The sequence below is a fragment of the Haliotis rufescens genome, unplaced genomic scaffold (genome assembly GCF_023055435.1).
Source record: "Haliotis rufescens isolate VD_foot unplaced genomic scaffold, xgHalRufe1.0.p SCAF_10, whole genome shotgun sequence".
Lineage (NCBI taxonomy): Eukaryota > Metazoa > Mollusca > Gastropoda > Lepetellida > Haliotidae > Haliotis > Haliotis rufescens.
Genome location: NW_025963780.1, coordinates 14,897,136 through 14,918,411, shown reverse-complemented (window position 1 = coordinate 14,918,411; position 21,276 = coordinate 14,897,136). Strand labels below are relative to the sequence as shown.

At 42.9% G+C, this 21,276-nt stretch overlaps 1 protein-coding gene across 1 annotated transcript in view; it reads left to right on the top strand.

Annotated features, from left to right (window-relative positions):
* LOC124112085 (prostatic acid phosphatase-like) overlaps positions 1-19,493 on the top strand; it is a 31,380-nt gene extending 11,887 nt beyond the window's left edge. Inside the window, exons 5-11 of the mRNA XM_046472025.2 lie at positions 111-206; positions 4,058-4,147; positions 5,361-5,484; positions 6,160-6,248; positions 6,832-7,024; positions 8,364-8,480; positions 13,782-19,493. Coding sequence (XP_046327981.1) covers positions 111-206; positions 4,058-4,147; positions 5,361-5,484; positions 6,160-6,248; positions 6,832-7,024; positions 8,364-8,480; positions 13,782-13,903 — 831 coding nt within the window. The 3' untranslated portion in view covers positions 13,904-19,493. The remainder of the gene's footprint in view (positions 1-110; positions 207-4,057; positions 4,148-5,360; positions 5,485-6,159; positions 6,249-6,831; positions 7,025-8,363; positions 8,481-13,781) is intronic.
* The last annotated feature ends 1,783 nt before the right edge of the window (positions 19,494-21,276 follow it).

Sequence of the window (21,276 nt, the reverse complement as noted above, 5' to 3'; positions counted from 1 at the left end):
TTATGAGACCAATAAATATGAATGTTGAGTTGTGGGTCCTATAAAGTCCTATCTTGTCAGTCTCCTGTTGTGAGTACACTACCTCAGATGTTCCTCCGTTTGATGTTTAGGAGCTGAACATGGGGGAGGACTGTCCACAGTATGACCAGCTGTACAATGCCAGCCTTAAGTCCAACCGCGTCAAGAAGGAGGAGGCAGAGAACAAGGTATGTCCCTCTGTACAGCATCCCTCAACACTGTCTATACAGCATCCCTCAACACTGTCTGTACAGCATCCCTCAACACTGTCTGTACAGCATCCCCGAACACTGTCTGTACAGCATCCCTCAACACCGTCTGTACAGCATCCCTGAACACTGTCTGTACAGCATCCCCAAACACTGTCTGAACAGCTTCCCCCAACACTGTCTATACAGCAACCCTCAACACTGTCTGTACAGCATCCCCCAACACTGTCTGTACAGCATCCCCCAACCTTGTCTATACAGCATCCCTCAACACTGTCTGTACAGCATCCCCCAACACTGTCTGTACAGCATCAATCAACACTGTCTGTACAGCATCCCCCAACACTGTCTATACAGCATCCCTTAACACTGTCTGTACAGCATCCCTCAACACTGTCTGTACAGCATCCCTCAACACTGTCTGTACAGCATCCCCCAACACTGTCTGTACAGCATCCCTCAACACTGTCTGTACAGCATCCCCCAACACTGTCTGTACAGCATCCCTCAACACTGTCTGTACAGCATCCCCTAACACTGTCTGTACAGCATCCCCCAACACTGTCTGTACAGCATCCCTCAACACTGTCTGTACAACACTGTCTGTACAGCATCCCCCAACACTGTCTGTACAGCATCCCCCAACACTGTCTGTACAGCATCCCTCAACACTGTCTATACAGCATCCCCCAACACTGTCTGTACAGCATCCCCATACACTGTCTATACAGCATCCCCCAACACTGTCTGTACAGCATCCCCCAACACTGTCTGTACAGCATCCCCCAACACTGTCTGTACAGCATCCCTCAACACTGTCTGTACAGCATCCCCCAACACTGTCTGTACAGCATCCCTCAACACTGTCTATACAGCATCCCCAAACACTGTCTATACAGTATCCCCCAACACTGTCTGTACAGCATCCCCCAACATTGTCTGTACAGCATCCCCCAACACTGTTTGTACAGCATCCCCCAACACTGTCTGTACAGCATCCCTCAACACTGTCTGTACAGCATCCCCCAACACTGTCTGTACAGCATCCCTCAACACTGTCTATACAGCATCCCCAAACACTGTCTATACAGTATCCCCCAACACTGTCTGTACAGCATCCCCCAACACTGTCTGTACAGCATCCCCCAACACTGTCTATACAGCATCCCCCAACACTGTCTGTACAGCATCCCCCAACACTGTCTGTACAGCATCCCTCAACACTGTCTGTACAGCATCCCCCAACACTGTCTGTACAGCATCTCTCAACACTGTCTATACAGCATCCCCAAACACTGTCTATACAGTATCCCCCAACAATGTCTGTACAGCATCCCCCAACACTGTCTGAACAGCTTCCCCCAACACTGTCTGTACAGCATCCCCGAACACTGTCTGTACAGCATCCCTCAACACCGTCTGTACAGCATCCCTGAACACTGTCTGTACAGCATCCCCAAACACTGTCTGTACAGCATCCCCCAACACTGTCTATACAGCAACCCTCAACACTGTCTGTACAGCATCCCCCAACACTGTCTGTACAGCATCCCCCAACACTGTCTGTACAGCATCCCCCAACACTGTCTGTACAGCATCCCTCAACACTGTACAGCACTGTCTGTACAGCATCCCCCAACACTGTCTGTACAGCATCCCCCAACACTGTCTGTACAGCATCCCCCAACACTGTCTGTACAGCATCCCCCAACCTTGTCTATACAGCATCCCTCAACACTGTCTGTACAGCATCCCCCAACACTGTCTGTACAGCATCCCTCAACACTGTCTGTACAGCATCCCCAAACACTGTCTATACAGTATCCCCCAACACTGTCTGTACAGCATCCCCCAACACTGTCTGTACAGCATCCCTCAACACTGTCTGTACAGCTTCCCCCAACACTGTCTGTACAGCATCCCCCAACACTGTCTGTACAGCATCCCTCAACACTGTCTGTACAGCATCCCCCAACACTGTCTGTACAGCATCCCCCAACACTGTCTGTACAGCATCCCCCAACACTGTCTGTACAGCATCCCTCAACACTGTCTATACAGCATCCCCAAACACTGTCTATACAGTATCCCCCAACACTGTCTGTACAGCATCCCTCAACACTGTCTGTACAACACTGTCTGTACAGCATCCCCCAACACTGTCTGTACAGCATCCCTCAACACTGTCTGTACAGCATCCCCCAACACTGTCTATACAGCATCCCTCAACACTGTCTGTACAGCATCCCCCAACACTGTCTGTACAGCATCCCCCAACCTTGTCTATACAGCATCCCTCAACACTGTCTGTACAGCATCCCCCAACACTGTCTGTACAGCATCCCTCAACACTGTCTGTACAGCATCCCCCAACACTGTCTGTTCAGCATCCCTCAACACTGTCTGTACAGCATCCCCCAACACTGTCTGTACAGTATCCCCCAACACTGTCTGTACAGCATCCCCCAACACTGTCTGTACAGCATCCCCCCCCAACACTGTCTATACAGCATCCCCCAACACTGTCTGTACAGTATCCCCCAACACTGTCTGTACAGCATCCCTCAACACTGTCTGTACAGCATCCCCCAACACTGTCTGTACAGCATCCCCCAACACTGTCTGTACAGCATCCCCCAACACTGTCTATACAGCATCCCCCAACACTGTCTGTACAGCATCCCCCAACACTGTCTGTACAGCATCCCCCAACACTGTCTATACAGCATCCCCCAACACTGTCTGTACAGCATCCCCCAACACTGTCTGTACAGCATCCCTCAACACTGTCTGTACAGCATCCCCCAACACTGTCTGTACAGCATCCCTCAACACTGTCTATACAGCATCCCCAAACACTGTCTATACAGTATCCCCCAACACTGTCTGTACAGTATCCCCCAACACTGTCTGTACAGCATCCCTCAACACTGTCTGTACAGCTTCCCCCAACACTGTCTGTACAGCATCCCCCAACACTGTCTGTACAGCATCCCTCAACACTGTCTGTACAGCATCCCCCAACACTGTCTGTACAGGATCCCCCAACACTGTCTGTACAGCATCCCCCAACACTGTCTGTACAGCATCCCTCAACACTGTCTATACAGCATCCCCAAACACTGTCTATACAGTATCCCCCAACACTGTCTGTACAGCATCCCTCAACACTGTCTGTACAACACTGTCTGTACAGCATCCCCCAACACTGTCTGTACAGCATCCCTCAACACTGTCTGTACAGCATCCCCCAACACTGTCTATACAGCATCCCTCAACACTGTCTGTACAGCATCCCCCAACACTGTCTGTACAGCATCCCCCAACCTTGTCTATACAGCATCCCTCAACACTGTCTGTACAGCATCCCCCAACACTGTCTGTACAGCATCCCTCAACACTGTCTGTACAGCATCCCCCAACACTGTCTGTTCAGCATCCCTCAACACTGTCTGTACAGCATCCCCCAACACTGTCTGTACAGTATCCCCCAACACTGTCTGTACAGCATCCCCCAACACTGTCTGTACAGCATCCCCCCAACACTGTCTATACAGCATCCCCCAACACTGTCTGTACAGTATCCCCCAACACTGTCTGTACAGCATCCCTCAACACTGTCTGTACAGCATCCCCCAACACTGTCTGTACAGCATCCCCCAACACTGTCTGTACAGCATCCCCCAAGACTGTCTATACAGCATCCCCCAACACTGTCTGTACAGCATCCCCCCAACACTGTCTGTACAGCATCCCCCAACACTGTCTGTACAGCATCAATCAATACTGACTTTGAATATGTCACTTCGAAGGTGTACCTTTTGTTTCAGGAGTTCTATGAGTTCATCACGAGAGTGACAGGTGTATCACACGAGTCAATCGCAGATATCTGGCAGATAGCTGACAGTCTGTTTTGTGAGGTAAGTAAGTGAAAACATAATAAACACACTCATTTCTCCTACATTAGGAGATACACCATGCTGCAATGTATGTGTATAATATACGCTTCAGTATCTCCCACAATAATAGATGACTGTTGCACAGAAAAACTTAAAGCAAACAAAACGCTTCTGTTATGTTTAGTGCTTCACGAGTTTTTCTACTGCCTTCACATGACTGGGATCACAAGAGATTATATGACCATGCACTATCCATAGGCTTAGTACAAGCAGGTTTGCCTTTGTGAAAGATGGTGACATTCATAAGATCTAAACTGCCAGTGAAAATGAAAACACAATGAAAAAGTCTAAACTTAACATGAATTTATTTCTCAAATTTGTACAGGAAGGCTTACATGACACAAGAAATGTGGAACTTAACATTATTCTTTGCAAATTTTTCATTTCGGCCGGTTAATCAGATGGTTTATAATTCGGACTGTCTACTTTGAAGGGGATCAAGGCTAGCATAGAGCGTTACCTTAGCGACATGATTGCAACATCTGCTCGTGAAATCAATGCACTTTGCTTTACTCAGGAGGTTTTTAAAATCAAACAAAACAAAAGTCACATTTAAAAAACAAGGAAAAGGAAACTTACCCCAGCGAGTTGATCCTGTGTCTGATATTGAACTAAATGAACTCCATGAATGCGAACAGCTTGGCACCAAGTCTCCAGATTCTGTGTTTGTCTATCAACACCTTTTCGACCATCAACGAATCACGTCAAAATATCAACAACTCCTGTCATCTACTAGGCTATATCCTCGCTAAAGCTCGGAACTTAAAACTAAAATTTCACGTGACATATTTTCCGTTATCACTCATACCTCAGGATTATTCTATAAGTACACACAAATGCATTGTTTTCTGGCCCAGTGTTGGTAAACCATTAACAGTCACATTCTTCTCCATACTGGCTGTAGGCGTGAGTGTTAAGATGTCTAGCACCATGGACAGATTGAATTCAAATTGTTAGGACGAGCTAGGTGGTTTAGCATGTCCTTACTACACAAGTTTTATATCCCTTGAAACAGGTGAGCTTCTGTACCTGTGGTGCTATTGTGATGTGTATCAAGCTACATGATCAAATTGCTTAGGAAAACATCCATAAACCATTAAGTCACCAGTGTATGTCCAAATGGTTGATGTGGTTGAGCAACTAAGGCTGATTTGTCCACTTTACTGTGTTACAGAAACAGCACAATGTCACATGGCCGACCTGGGTCAACTCAACAGTATACAAGAAGCTGCGCGACCTTGAGGCCTGGGGCTTCGACCTCATGTTCCGCGGCAAGGAAGAGAGTCGTCTGAAAGGAGGTAATGTGAAGAAGTGTTGGCTATTGAACTAAAAGTCACACAAACTGTTTTATTACAAAAAATATTCAGTCATAAAGAGGTGCTATGTCCACTTGAGAAATGTTTCTTATCGCCCCAGTTTGAAAAATGAGGGGTTATAGCGATCAGCATGTCCGTCCGTCCATCGCCCTGTTAAATATTGAACTAAATATTGAACCTTGCTATACAGATCAGTCTTGTGGTGAACTTCTGACTTTTGATGATTTCGAATTTATATATTTTTTTTATGTTTTCATGACAACAATCTGGATATACTGAAACTGAGGGTAGTACTCGTTTCTGGAGCAGAACTCCAAAACCGTGAAATATTTCTTGGCGAAACATGCTATACAGATCAGTCTCGTGGAGAACTTGTGCATTTAGATGATTTGGGCAATGAAAAATACTGAAGATCATTATTTTCTTCTTCACTGAGCTGAAGGTATCCAGTGACAATGAACCAAAAGTGGGCTATAAGTAGCCAAACATCACTTCCAAATTGCACCAGAAGGGGGAATAATTGTCATCTCCTGAAGTTAAATTCAGGTGTCAGGACAGGACAATGTCTGGCAATGACGATTACTAATTGATGTTAGGTTAATGGAAACAAACATGCATAAATGCAAATGTTCTGACACTGTTACTGTGTTGTGGCAGGCCCGCTACTGAGGGACTGGATTAGCCTGGCCAAGGAGAAGATCAAGAACCAGACTGCCAACATCGTCAAGATGAACATGTTCTCTGCTGTGAGTTAACTTTGGCTTTGTATGTCGTCATGTTGAGGAGTGGATGAAAATCTTTGTAATAATGTATGTATATGAAAAATAATATATAGAGTTTTCCTTCTACTTATTTAGGTCATTGAAATGTTTGCTTCTGTGATACCCGGTAGAAAAATGTTGTTGAAGTTGTGACTAGAGATACGTTGTTGAGGTTGCGTCTAGAGATACATTGTTGAGGTTGCGTCTAGAGATACGTTGTTGAGGTTGCGTCTAGAGATACGTTGTTGAGGTTGTGTCTAGAGATACGTTGTTGAGGTTGTGTCTAGAGATACGTTGTTGAGGTTGTGTCTAGAGATACGTTGTTGAGGTTGTGTCTAGAGATACGTTGTTGAGGTTGTGTCTAGAGATACGTTGTTGAGGTTGCGTCTAGAGATACGTTGTTGAGGTTGCGTCTAGAGATACGTTGTTGAGGTTGCGTCTAGAGATACGTTGTTGAGGTTGCGTCTAGAGATACGTTGTTGAGGTTGTGTCTAGAGATACGTTGTTGAGGTTGTGTCTAGAGATACGTTGTTGAGGTTGTGACTAGTGATACAGTATGTTGTTGCAGCACGACACGACTGTGGCAGCTGTTCTGAGTGCTCTCAGTGTGTACAACAAAATGAGTCCGCCCTACACAGCCACTGTGTTCATGGAGCTGCATCAGAACACCTCAGGGGACTTCCATGTAGAGCTGTATTTCAGGAACACCACCTCCACTGATCCCAAGGATGACACACCACCTCACAAGCTTACAATACCAGGTAACCCCTACAACAGTGCACACTAATAGTACAAGGTTCAGACACTTCCACAGTCCCTACAACAGCGCACACTAATAGTACAAGGTTCAGACACTTCCACAGTCCCTACAACGGTGCACACTCACAGTACAAGGTTAGGACACACCCACAGACCCAACAACACACACTCACAGTACAAGGTTCCGACACACCCACAGACCCAACAACACACACTCACAGTACAAGGTTAGGACACACCCACAGACCCAACAACACACACTCACAGTACAAGGTTAGGACACACCCACAGACCCAACAACACACACTCACAGTACAAGGTTAGGACACACCCACAGACCCAACAACACACACTCACAGTACAAGGTTAGGAAACACCCACAGACCCAACAACACACACTCACAGTACAAGGTTAGGACACACCCACAGACCCAACAACACACACTCACAGTACAAGGTTAGGACACACCCACAGACCCAACAACACACACTCACAGTACAAGGTTAGGACACACCCACAAACCCAACAACACACACACACACACAAGTTTGACACATCTAATCATGAACTGCAATGTTTGACAGATCTACTCATAAGCCACAAATTTTGACATATCTATTCATGAACCGCAATGTTTGACAGATCTGCTCATAAGCCACAATGTTTGACATATCTATTCATGAACCACAATGTTTAACAGATCTGTTTATGAACCGCAATGTTTGACAGGTCTACTCATGAAACCATGTTTGACAGATCTACTCATGAACCACAATGTTTGACAAATCTACTCATAAGCCACACATTTTGACATATCTATTCATGAACCGCAATTTTTGACAGATCTACTCATGAGCCACAATGTTTGACAGATCTACTCATGAACCGCAATGTTTGACAGATCTACTCATAAGCCACAAATTTGGACATATCTATTCATGAACTGCAATGTTTGACAGATCTACTCATGAACCATAATGTTTGACAAATCTCCTCATGAACCACAATGTTTGACAGATCTACTCATAAACCATGTTTGACAGATCTATTCATGAACCACAATGTTTGACAGATCTATTCATGAACCGCCCTTTTGACAGATCTACTCATAAACGCAATGTTTGACAGATCTACTCATGAACAAGTTAAAGCCATCATTATCGGCATACAGCTTTTGCCATCTGAGATGATGTTGCAAAGATAGCATTTTGGGGCTTCTGTTCCCAGTGTCATTATGCCTGGCTAGTTGCTGCACAACAGTGTATTGATTGTATTGGAACGCAATTCCATATTTGGTTATTGAGGCCATATATGAACTGTTGTTTTGTTCTCTCTTGTAGGTTGTGAATTCACGTGCCCATTCAACCAGTTTGTATCACTGACCAGTGACATGGTTCCTACTGACTGGAAGACAGAGTGTCACATTGGAGGATTGTCTGATCTCAAGTTTAACCTTGGTAAGACAGCTTCCTGTTGAATGGTGTGACATGCCTGTCTAGTGTGTAGCTTCTTGTTGAATGGTGTGACATGTCTGTCTAGTGTGTTGCTTCTTGTTGAATGTCGTGACATGTCTTTCTAGTGAGTAGCTTCCTGTTGAATGGTGTGACATGCCTGTCTAGTGTGTAGCTTCCTGTTGAATGGTGTGACATGCCTGTCTAGTGTGTAGCTTCCTGTTGAATGGTGTGACATGTCTGTCTAGTGTGTAGCTTCCTGGTGAATGGTGTGACATGTCTGTTTAGTGTGTAGCTTCCTGTTGGATGGTGTGACATGTCTGTCTGGCGAGTTGCTTCTTGTTGAATGGTGTTACATTTCTGTCTAGTGTGTAGCTTCCGGTTGAACGGTGTGGCATGTCTGTATAGTGTGTAGCTTCCTGTTGAATGGTGTGACATGTCTGTCTAGCGAGTTGCTTCTTGTTGAATGGTGTTACATTTCTGTCTAGTGAGTTGCTTCCTGTTGAATGGTGTGGCATGTCTGTATAGTGTGTAGCTTCCTGTTGAATGGTGTGACATGTCTGTCTAGCGAGTTGCTTCTTGTTGAATGGTGTTACATTTCTGTCTCGTGAGTTGCTTCCTGTTGAATGGTGTGGCATGTCTGTCTAGTGTGTAGCTTCCTGTTAAATGGTGTGACATGTCTGTCTAGTGTGTAGCTTCCTGTTCAATGGTGTGGCATGTCTGTTTAGTGTGTAGCTTCCTGTTAAATGGTGTGACATGTCTGTCTAGTGTGTAGCTTCCGGTTGAATGGTGTGGCATGTCTGTATAGTGTGTAGCTTCCTGGTGAATGGTGTGACATGCCTGTCTAGTGTGTAGCTTCCTGTTCAATGGTGTGACATGGCTGTCTAGTGTGTAGCTTCCTGATGAATGGTGTGGCATGTCTGTCTAGTGTGCAGCTTCCTGTTGAATGGTGTGACATGTCTGTCTAGTGTGTAGCTTCCTGTTGAATGGTGTGACATGTCTGTATAGTGTGTAGCTTCCTGTTGAATGGTGTGGCATGTCTGTCTAGTGTGCAGCTTCCTGTTGAATGGTGTGACATGTCTGTTTAGTGTGTAGCTTCCTGTTGAATGGTGTGACATGTCTGTCTAGCGAGTTGCTTCTTGTTGAATGGTGTTACATTTCTGTCTAGTGTGTAGCTTCCTGTTGAACGGTGTGGCATGTCTGTCTAGTGTGTAGCTTCCTGTTGAATGGTGTGACATGCCTGTTTAGTGTGTAGCTTCCTGGTGAATGGTGTGACATGTCTGTCTAGTGAGTTGCTTCTTGTTGAATGGTGTTACATTGCTGTCTAGTGTGTAGCTTCATGTTGAATGGTGTGACATGTCTGCCTAGTGAGTTGCTTCTTGTTGAATGGTGTGACATGTCTGTCTAGTGGGTAGCTTCATGTTGAAGGATGTGACATGACTGTCTAGTGTGTAGCTTCCTGTTGAATGGTGTGACATGTCTGTCTAGGGAGTTGCTTCTTGTTGAATAGTGTGACATGCCTGTCTAGTGTGTAGCTTCCTGTTAAATGGTGTGACATGTCTGTCTAGTGTGTAGCTTCCTGTTGAATGGTGTGACATGCCTGTTTAGTGTGTAGCTTCCTGGTGAATGGTGTGACATGTCTGTCTAGTGAGTTGCTTCTTGTTGAATGGTGTTACATTGCTGTCTAGTGTGTAGCTTCATGTTGAATGGTGTGACATGTCTGTCTAGTGAGTTGCTTCTTGTTGAATGGTGTGACATGTCTGTCTAGTGGGTAGCTTCATGTTGAAGGATGTGACATGACTGTCTAGTGTGTAGCTTCCTGTTGAATGGTGTGACATGTCTGTCTGGGGAGTTGCTTCTTATTGAATAGTGTGACGTGCCTGTCTAGTGTGTAGCTTCCTGTTAAATGGTGTGACATGTCTGTCTAGTGTGTAGCTTCCTGTTGAATGGTGTGACATGTCTGTCTAGGGAGTTGCTTCTTATTGAATAGTGTGACATGCCTGTCTAGTGTGTAGCTTCCTGTTAAATGGTGTGACATGTCTGTCTAGTGTGTAGCTTCCTGTTGAATGGTGTGACATGCCTGCCTAGTGAGGATCTCCTTGTAGAATGGTGTGACATCTTCATTCTGGTGACAGATGCTTTATCTGATAGTGACAATGTATCTTGGTTATCAGTCTAGTTGGCTGGGTAATATATCAGTTCTAGACAAATTCTGTGATTCTTCATTCACAGAAAGATTTCCAGAAATGTAACTTAGTGCATAAGTGCAGAAAAATTGTGGAATTTGCCCTTTTTTATTAACCAGTACTCTAAATTTTTAAACCCTATCTCACCCTTTGCATTTCTTCCTCCTTCTTTTGATCCAATGTTTAAACATGCTTGAACAAACTTGCCAGCTTCTAAAAGCAAATCACCCAAAACATCCCAGCATTACCATGGTCATCATCCAAACAAATGGGTCTCTCACTGTAATCCTGTGCATCGTTCCCCACCTGACCTGGTCAGGTGACTACCCCTGCAACATCATGCTCTTTCTCACTGCCCCACTGTGGAGATGTGCAGTGAGAGTTCAGAGAATACATTTAAGTTTTTTTTGCTGGATTTCCTCCAACATCATATGGACTGTATGTTAATGTCTGAGGGAAGATGAGTACAGAAAAGAAACATCGCACAGCCAGTCTTGAGTGTAGAACTACCTTTTCCACTTCGGACCCTGACAACCAATATTGTGATTGTCATGGCTGTTGCCGTACCGACAAGCATTGTTTCCTGTGTGCCCATCTTCCAGAGGAGTCCTATCTATGCAAGTGCCACAGACAGGAAATTGCCCAGCGCTCGAATTCTAGAGACTTGGAACATGGTCTGTTTTCTGCTAAGATAACTAAGTAGTCGACCAGGCTGGCTCTTGCTTCCTCCGTTACAACGGCCAAACCACCTCCGGAGTCCACCTTGCCTGTTCTCTCGGTGGTTGTTTCCTTACCGACAACATCCCTTGTATGCCGATTCAACTGTCCATTCGTGATGCGTCCGGGTCCGCGCCTCTGTCGGACATCCAGCTACATCGGACGTTTTCAAGGTTCTCTCTTCTGTCAATTCATCAAAGCCTCTTAGCACTCCTTGATCGTCAGCTACCAGTCTTTTGTCTCTTACTGCTTTGCATGATGTTCGAGTTGGTGGTGATGTCTCCTCTTCATCCAAAGATACTGCGCTTCTCCATCGACAGTGATGAATAAGGCTTCACCTGGGATTGGTCGAACGGGATCGACGAAGCAATGGTCAATCTTGCGCTTCTACCAAGGATCAACATTTCAAGAATAGCAATCGGCCTCGACACTCTCGTGATTGACGGTTGAAGGATCAACCCTCTCAGGATCAACGATTGGGGGATCAACACTCTGGGGATCGATGCTCTCGCAAGGACTCTACTGTTCAGCGTGATTAAAGGGGAAGACTATTAACAGACTCAACTGAGCATTCGTCAACTCGGTGTCGATCCCTGTCATCAAGTTACAGAGATCAATGTCGTCAACAGGATCGTTCTTGCTCCTATGATTATGATCCTCATCGACAGGACTTTCTTGCTTTGGACCATTCTCGGTACAGCGGAGAGCAACCACAGAGAGAGCTACCCCCGCACATGGACACGTATCCTAACTGGCGTAGTTACCCTGATGTTATGCTTCATCTTGTCCTGACTTTGCTCCCTTGCTGATTACTACCACTCTCCTCATTGGGATAAGCCTTTTGATCACCATCACCATGACCACCGTCGACGTCCAACTCCTACCAGTAGACTTTCATCTCCGATGGATGCTCGTGTAGATCACCACTCTCCTAGTTGTCATCTGTGAATATGAACTCTGCCTTCCAGATTTGCTCTTGACTGTAGTGGTACCTCTTCTTGACAGTTTGACTTCCGCACAAATTGTTTCTCAGCCATTCCTGTTCCTCCGGATGTTGCTCCACCCAAACAAATCCTACAATTACATGATTGGCTACAGACTCTTCACTTTCATGTGGAAGATTCCAGCACACATAGATTGTCTAAGATTACCAGCGCTCCCTACATTGATGGTTGATTGGCAAAACTGTGTCCCTCTACTGTGCATGACTGTGATCTGGCTCATCTGGATACCATTGTTCGGCGGAAGCTCTCTACTACTTCAATGTCAAATGCTAAGTCTCCTGAAGAGGTGTTTATTAGAGGATCTGTTATCTGTTGTGATGACTCAGGATAAGATCACGACCACCTTGGATGTCCTCTCACTTCCTGCTGGATCGGTCACAGCAAAAATGTCAGTGGGAGGATCCCTTTAAGGCATACCTGTACCAGCTTCCTTGATCGACTCGGTCTCACTCTGCAATCCAGATTCAGGAGATCATGCAGGACGTTACAGGTGACACCCATCTCCGGGTGTCAGAGACAGCGCCTATAGGGAGCAGCAGAAGAGAGAGCGACGACATCCATAGTTTGATCGTGCCCAGCATGACCTCCTTGAACTGCTGCAGGCAGTGTTATAGATTATTTATTTTTCTCACTGTTTAGCACCAGCTTCCTTGTGTATGTGTTAAGGTTATAGTCTACAACAGGCTAGGGTATCTGCGCCCCACCATCCAACTGTGGGATAAATATATATAGTGTGAGATAGGATAAGTTTAAAAATTTGTAAATTTTCCATCAAATTGTATATCTATATACTTATCCTATCTCACAAGCTATATGCCCTCTCCTCAACCCCTATAGCCTGTTAGCTCTGTGAAAGAGAATGATGTGGCAGGGGTAGTCAAGTGATCAGTCGTATGGGTCGTGTGCAGGGGATAACAGTGAGAGACCCATTTGTTTGGATGGTGACCATGGTGATGCTGGGATGTGTTTGGGTGCTTTGTTTTTAGAAGCTGGAAAGTTTGTTCAAGCATTTTACCATATAGGATTGAAAGAGGAAGGGGGAAATGCATTGTGTGAGATTTTCAATTTTCATTATTTTCAAGCTTTTCTATGAAACACTGCACACAAATGATGCCAAACATTTAACATATGACGTACAAAATATGAATCGTTCAATAAAATTTGAAATAAACAATTCTCACTTTTAAATGTTCTTGTGGTATTGTGACTACATAAACTATGTTTACATCTAACCATAAATAACTATCAGTGACACTATGCTTTTGAGTTTGCATATCATATATATCATTCTATCAATTGTGACACATAATTATGCATGTGCTGTTTAAATTGGTTTGGGTACGATTTATATTTATGTGACATCAGAATGATTCTGCACAGTGTTTTACAATCTGTTGCAGCTACCATTATCGCCATCTCCGTGGCTTCAGGTGTGGTCCTCATCCTGCTCGTGGTCATCATAGTCATGTGCTGCAAGAGACACCGGCCCACTGGGGGCTTCGGCTACAAGATGACTATATAGGGGTCTCAGGATGTAATCTCCTGTAAACGCCTAGCTAGTGATGTCTACCATATCATATGTTGGACTGTTTTGCCAATAATAGAGACTTCTGTGTTTGTTCTTTATCACAGAAAAGATACTTTTTGATGACTAAAATCTTCATTCAGCCTCATTAGTAGAAGAACAGTTTTGTTGTGGTGGTACAACTTATGCAAAATGTCACCTGTTAAATTCAGCCTTAGGCCTCTTGCTGTTTTTGTTAGTCACTGTTTGGGTCTGTAAGGTCTGTAGACAAAATTTCTCTTAAAACAAAAGCTGTTTAGATATGAAAAACAAGTCTTTGATTCCTACATTTACCTACTATAAAATATTTTTCATTACTGAAATTAGTCTGAAAAACACAAAAAAGCAGTGTCAACAGTTACAATTTTGATTCTAATGCACATTTTATTTTCCACAATTTTGTGTAGTGGATCCCTAAACTAAGCTATGAAGAGAAGCCACTTTAATGTACTACATTCAGGCCACACACTGAAGCAGGCGGAGCTCCACAACACATCTAGAGCAATCCCCTTGCTCAGACAGCAATATTTCATCAGCAATCAAAACATTTGAGTAATGGCTTCATAAATAGGAACTTGGCTATGTTTGGGAGAGAGTGTGTACTCCATTCTGTGTTGTACATGTGTACTGAACCTGGCCATGTCATTTTCCCACCAAATCCCAAGAGGACATATGTTTGCTTATAGCAAAATTGATCACGGGTATCTGTAGGTTCTATGGACCATTTGAACCAGGGACAGAAGTGAAGCTTCAAGTTTCTAGTTTTCTCCTACTGAATACATGTATATCTATTATATGTGCCCGTTGTGGAGCATAAAACCCATGAGGACACTTTAACATGAATACAGGCATATTTTTATTTATGTAGTCTTCATGAACCCTTAAATATACAGGGCACTGTCACATTTCCAGCATTCATATCAGAAGTTGATGAAAAATTTTTGTGTGTAAAAGAATCTTCAGGTTGTGTTTCTATTTATACGCTCTCTGTTACAAGAGAAAACAGACATGAGGTTAAATGGTGTAGCGCTGATATCACAGAGCTACCATATGTAGAATCTTTGTATGCAAGGGCTGGTCAAAAAGTTCTGAGTCTGACTAACTTGTTAGTCAATGTAGTACATTGTTTTAGTAGTTCATTGCAATTGTGTTTAGTCTATTGAGGCCGTTTGTATATTAGTGACAGCCAGTTCAAGGGGATAGGGGTCCAAATGGTCAAAGAAATGGAAAAGAACGAGTACCAAGCAGTTTATCAAGTAAATACTCTCCAAGAAATTCTTGACCGCATGTCACAAGTTTATGGGATTAAGATGCCGAGTCAAATCAACATTCCATGGAATGGCTCCATTCCACTTCTCTGGCACAAAAAGAAATTCTTCAGAAGTCTTCAAGATCCATAAAGGAAGTTGCAGCCACTTTATTCTGGAATGCAAAGGGTGTGATCCTTGTTGATTACTTAGAATGTCAAAAGACGTTTACCAGTGCCTACTATGCTGATTTGTTTTAGTGCCTGAGAGATTCTATTAAAGTAAAGCGGCAAGGGAAAGCTGAGTGCTGGAGTTCTACTACTTCATGAAAATGCCTCTTCACACCTCCCAACTTGCAAAGGATGCTGTGCAACAATGCTGGTTCAAAGCGCTTCCTCATCCACCATACTCGCCAGACCTGGCACCAAGTGATGTCCATCTGTTTCCTTAACTGAAAGAGCAACTTCATGGAAAGCGCTATGATGACAACGATGACCTTAAAGCTGCCGTGAATGGGTTTTTCAGGGTGGCGACAGAAAACTTCTTCCTAACTGGAATTGAAAAGCTTCACTATCGATGTGAGAAGTGTATTGAAAAGCAGGGAGATTATTTGAAAAAAACACCTTTAAAACCCTTTCACAATTTCGTTTGTTAGGCTTAGAACTTTTTGACGAGCCCTCATGTTATGTTAAATATTGTATATGGGATCATATGTGTTGTGGTAGCTATGGCAATTACTCAGCTATTTGTGTTTGAAATGTATTATATTTTGTTTTATATGTAGTTAGTAGTGAGGTTCAACACATATGTTCCGTTTTTCACAGTATTTTGATTTTTACCTTTTTCTCATGTTTAGACTTTTGACCATGCTCCTAAATTATCTCAAAGGGCAATTTTCTGACATTGTAAATATCACCTCCTCAGAGACCACTGATCCAGTGAAGCTGAAAGTTGCCATGTTTGTTTCCACCAATGATGACATTGTCCAAGAGGTTGGAGTTCTGATTTTCAACATTGTCACCATGGCAATCATTTTGAAAAAAAGCAATGTATGGCCATTACTCAGTCATTTGTTTCAAAGTGTGATTTGTAGTGGGTCTCAACAAATGTTCTGTCTTTTTTGACACATGTTGTTTGGACTATGCTCTTACATTCCCTGAAAGCAATATTGACTCTGTGAACTTCTGTTCTCAGATTGACAGCAAGAGGAAGGTGAACTCTGGTCTAGCTTATGATGACTAAGGGTGAAACGATACATCGATATTCCAATGCATCACAATACTTGACCCACAATACGATACACGTGGGCCTATTTATTGATACGCCACGGTACTGAATGCAAATCTTAAGAGCAGTGTTCCTAGCTATTCCACCTTTCAATAAAGCGCGAACTCGGCGAAATTGTGCATGAAGTGATAGGTAGATCCCACAACTCACTGTTATTTACAGCAACCACACTCATATTACCCCATCTTGACCCCTTGAAACCAACTTTAGTTGCCAAAGAATGGATACATACATTATAAATGCCATACTTTTATTCGTTAAGTCATGTTTGTGGCAATTGGAAAATGTCAAATTTCATGTTTTTATTGACCAAGTTTGTTATACATGTTCGTTCACCTGAATTCACGGAAGGGAGACAATGTGTGTTTTGAAAGCACATTACACTTGATAAATATTTTTTTACACTATGAATCATAAACAACTACAATTCTAATCTTTTTTAAAACTGTGTACATGGTAGATTATGTTAGGTAGGCAGAGCATGTACTTTTGTGTTGGTCATCAACCTCAGTTAAGACTCAACAGCCTGAGACACTGTCAGTACTCAGAGGGCATCACTGTCACTTTACATTGTTGACATTTTAATTTTTCTGAAAAAGAACTTGAAGATGAACTATTCAGACTGTGAAGTACATTGATTATTTTCTGGTGTTTTGAAATTTGAAGTGTTTTGAAGGAAAGTTTGAGAAAGTCCCACTTTGAAGCTTCACAACTTCAATAGTCTTGATATTGTCAAATAATTTTGACTTCCAAAATCACGAAAGGTCCAATCTTAACATGCTTGAAGTCTTGAAACTTAATAAATGCTTGAGTACATGAGTACTGTTATCTGTTTTGTTGCGTATCTAGATACGTATCGTATCATGACCTGAATATTGAGATACGTATCTTTACCTTCCTGTATCGTTGCACCCCTACTTATGATATTATATTTTCAAATCAGTCCTCAATATTTATGTAGAAAATATTTAAGTATCAATCCTGACAGCCACTATCCTTAAGTGGCTGTCTTTATTGACATTTCAGACTGTTGATTACACATCCAAGTGAGCTTCAGTGCCACCTCACTACGTTTTCATAGTGCTCAACATTGGAGTTTGGAAGATAATTATGATGAAGTGACATCAGCATATGTTCATGTTGAGAGTGGCACCTCCCGCTTCTGTGTGTAATCAAAGCAGGCAGTTCAAACACAGGTCGTAATGCCTTTGAATGCAGTTTCTTGGGTGCTCTGTAGGTAGAAGCAAATAAATATGCAGCAGTGTACATCTGTTTTAGTATGTATTTGTGTTCCTGTTTGTCATCTCTCTACTGTGAACCATTGAGGTGTTGCACCATGCTTCTATTGGTACCAAATCTGTGATATTGGGGACTGAATAATATCCCAGTAGGTGAAAATGAAAAACTTCAATAAGTAATTGATCTTGTTGAAGGTGAATGTGCATGTTGATTTTTGAGAAAACAGATGTCTCATTTTGGACGATTGTCTGTCGTACCAGTGAATATTATGTAATGTGTGGCTATTGTTTCATCCAATGTACCCATCACAAGTTAGTGTCTGCCTTTCCACGAGCTACCGTGGAGCATGTACATACCACCTTTAATAAATGCTTAGAATGTCATGGTTGTGGTATGGCTTGTATACATTGTGCTCCTCTCATCATGTACTCCATACAGTGGGGTTGCAGCAAGTACTTCCAAATTAGCTCCAAACACTCCCAACATTGGGAATAAGGTACAGCCCATCTGTAGCTCAACCTCCGCAGCAGGCAACGCAACTGCAGGACAAGTTTACTGTTTGGGCACACATCAGTTAGCATCGTGTAATTTCCCAAACATTTTGTTTGTTTTAATTCAGTTTTCCAAACATTATTTCCAAACTAATTTTGCTTTCTTTGAAGGAAAGGTACTACCTACTGTTAAAATTCCAGTGAGATTAACTGGCATAAAAATGTATAGCAAAAACAATATTTGATATAAATATCCCAGCCTTTGCTCCCATAAGGTGCCATAGTGAGTCAGCAGTACTAGTCTCAAAACAGTGTACCTTGTCACAAAGAACAATGGAGCTCATGGCCAAATATACCAGTAATTAACATTTCATGAAATAGTGAAAGATAGTTCTGCTTTACTGAGTGATCACAGAAGTGTATGGATGAGGGCGTGTTTCCTCCTGGCTGTCTACTGTAGCTGCAATCTGTGACACCATGTCCAAGTATTGTGTCCATGACCAATGACCCTTACATTTCATTGAACAGGCGGTGTCACTACTTCAGCCATATGGACGACATAGTGTGATAGATGTCTTTGTTATTCAACTGATGTAACCTGACTGAGGGATTCGCCCTACTAATACTCATTAAAAGGAACTAAGACACCCTCCATGTTAAATGGGTTTTGTGTAAATCATGTGTGCATGTCACTTGCAGTGGCTATAGATAGGTATTTTGCAGTTTATAATGTTTTTAGGAAGAGAATTTATGGATGTCAACTTCTTTATTATGTGGAACACAATGTTTCGGAGTATATGCTTACTCTTTCATCAGGTGAAGTAATGCTATGAGGCAGAGAACATATATATGTACCTGTAAGAACAACATAAGTAATAAGATAACAAAGGTGAAAACTTAACAAGGGAGCCACCCGTTCATTGGCGCTGATAGGTGATGACGGGAGGCAGGGGGTAATTAGCACTGACAGCTATAAGGAATGGAAATGGCAATGGACATATAGACAAATGTTATTACCTACCATTGCCATTGCTATTACCTAACAGTTGTGTTCCTCATAATAAAGAAGTTGACATTCAGAAGATCTCTTCCATTGTGCATCACCTCGAAATGCCATTAAAAGACTTATAATGTTTAGTAATCATTACTGGAACAGCTGTGTTCTCTGTGTAAAGTAGGATACTAGTACAGTCTATTGCCCTACTTTCATGCCCAGACAAAGCTTGTCTGATTGTCAAGTTTGTGTAATTCATATATGTATATAAATAACATTCCACACTGTAACCCTTGTTTTGTTGTTCCGTGTTTATATACCATGTTGGAACCCCACATTGCCAGATGTGTGTGAGCACCTAACTACAGTTGATGTTTTTTAGGGTAAGTCTTCAATATGTCTTGAAAGAGCATTAGTAAAATTTACTCTTACATTTAATTTTGCCATTTTTAGAACGAATAATGATGATATAGATCTGAACCAAGTATATTGTTGAATTTTTAATTGTTAATATGCTGGGATGTACAGGCAAGAATAAACACTGTAGTAAGAGTAGAAATAGGTTATTACAGTGTCTGTAAACATATACTTCAGATGAGGTACATTATTATAAAACATATAATTATAAACTGACATCCAAAAGAAACTTTACCAGAGTTTGAAATCACTCTTGCTCAAAAACAACAAAACATACATGCATGAAGTAAAGTGTATTGAGAAGATCAATATATCAACATAATCAACACTGAAAATGACAATCATACTGCGACCGAGAATGACGTCAGAGCCCCCCAAAGTTGGGTGTGGTACAAAACTCAAGCTTTCAGAATCATGGACAATAGGCAGAGTACATAAACAATCGCTCACATTCAATAACAAGTCATTAGTAGCGTGTGTGACCACCAAATGCCTCAATACACGCAAAAACTCTTCGACGCTCAGAAAAAGTCAGTCTTCTGATGAGGTCCCGTGGGATTTGATGCCATTCTTGGAGGGCCAAGATCAGTTCTCAACACGCCGCCGTTCCTTCACCCCTTCGGCGGTAAACACGTTGTCTTCCATCAGCCCTAAACATACAGAATCGACTTTCGTCAGTGAAGACAACCCTCTGCCAGTCACGTCGTTGCCAACGTCGTACGGGCCCATCTCAATCGCAGACGACGATGTTGCGCTGTCAATAGCTGTCCTCTGTATGGTCTAAAAGCCCTGATTCCATGAGCCCCGAGTCTCCTGATCACTGTCTGTCGACTAACCCTGTGACCTAAGGCATTTGTCGCCGATGACGTCACTGTCAGGAAGCGATTTCGTAGGTGCAAGGTACGCAAGTACCGGTCATCATGGGGCGTGGTCACCCTGGGTCTGCCTGTTCTTGGCCTGTCAGCGGTCCGCCCTGTCTGTCTGTAACGTTGCATCAAGTTGGTAACGGCAAAACGGGAGCAACCGAAGGTTCGTGCAATATGGGCGTGGGTGGCTCCCATCTGTACCATACCCAAGGCTCGTTCACGTTGTTCGAGTCGTGGCATTTCTTTTGTGGTTTTTTATCACTGTGGATGTCTGACTTGCCGTTGCAATCGTTTTATACCCTTACCCGCACGTGCATTTGCAGTTGTCCGTGGTGCATGTGTTTTTCACTTTTTCGCGTGTTATCTCGCAAACATGTAACAGACGATTCACATTTTCTGCACACACTATTGTTGTATTTAGGTTATGTGTTTTAGATAGACTTCATCGAAAAAAAAATTATACTTTGTCTGAAATTTATATTTTCAGTTGGTAAAGTTTCTTTTGGATCGTTATTATAACAGAAACAAACGTATGTTTTCCCTGTACCGGTATATCTAAAATGATATTATTTGTTATTAATTGTCCAGTGAATTAAACAATTTAAATTGAAACAATTCATAATTCATCATATTATGAATACGTAACAACTTGTAATGTGTGTGAAAAGTCGTACTAAAATACGCTATTTGAAGGGGGCGTGGCCTAAATGCAAATGTCCGATTGGGATTTTAACTTTTCCGGACCCCTGGTTTATAACCTATGTCAGTAGGAGTACAGGTGATAAAGATT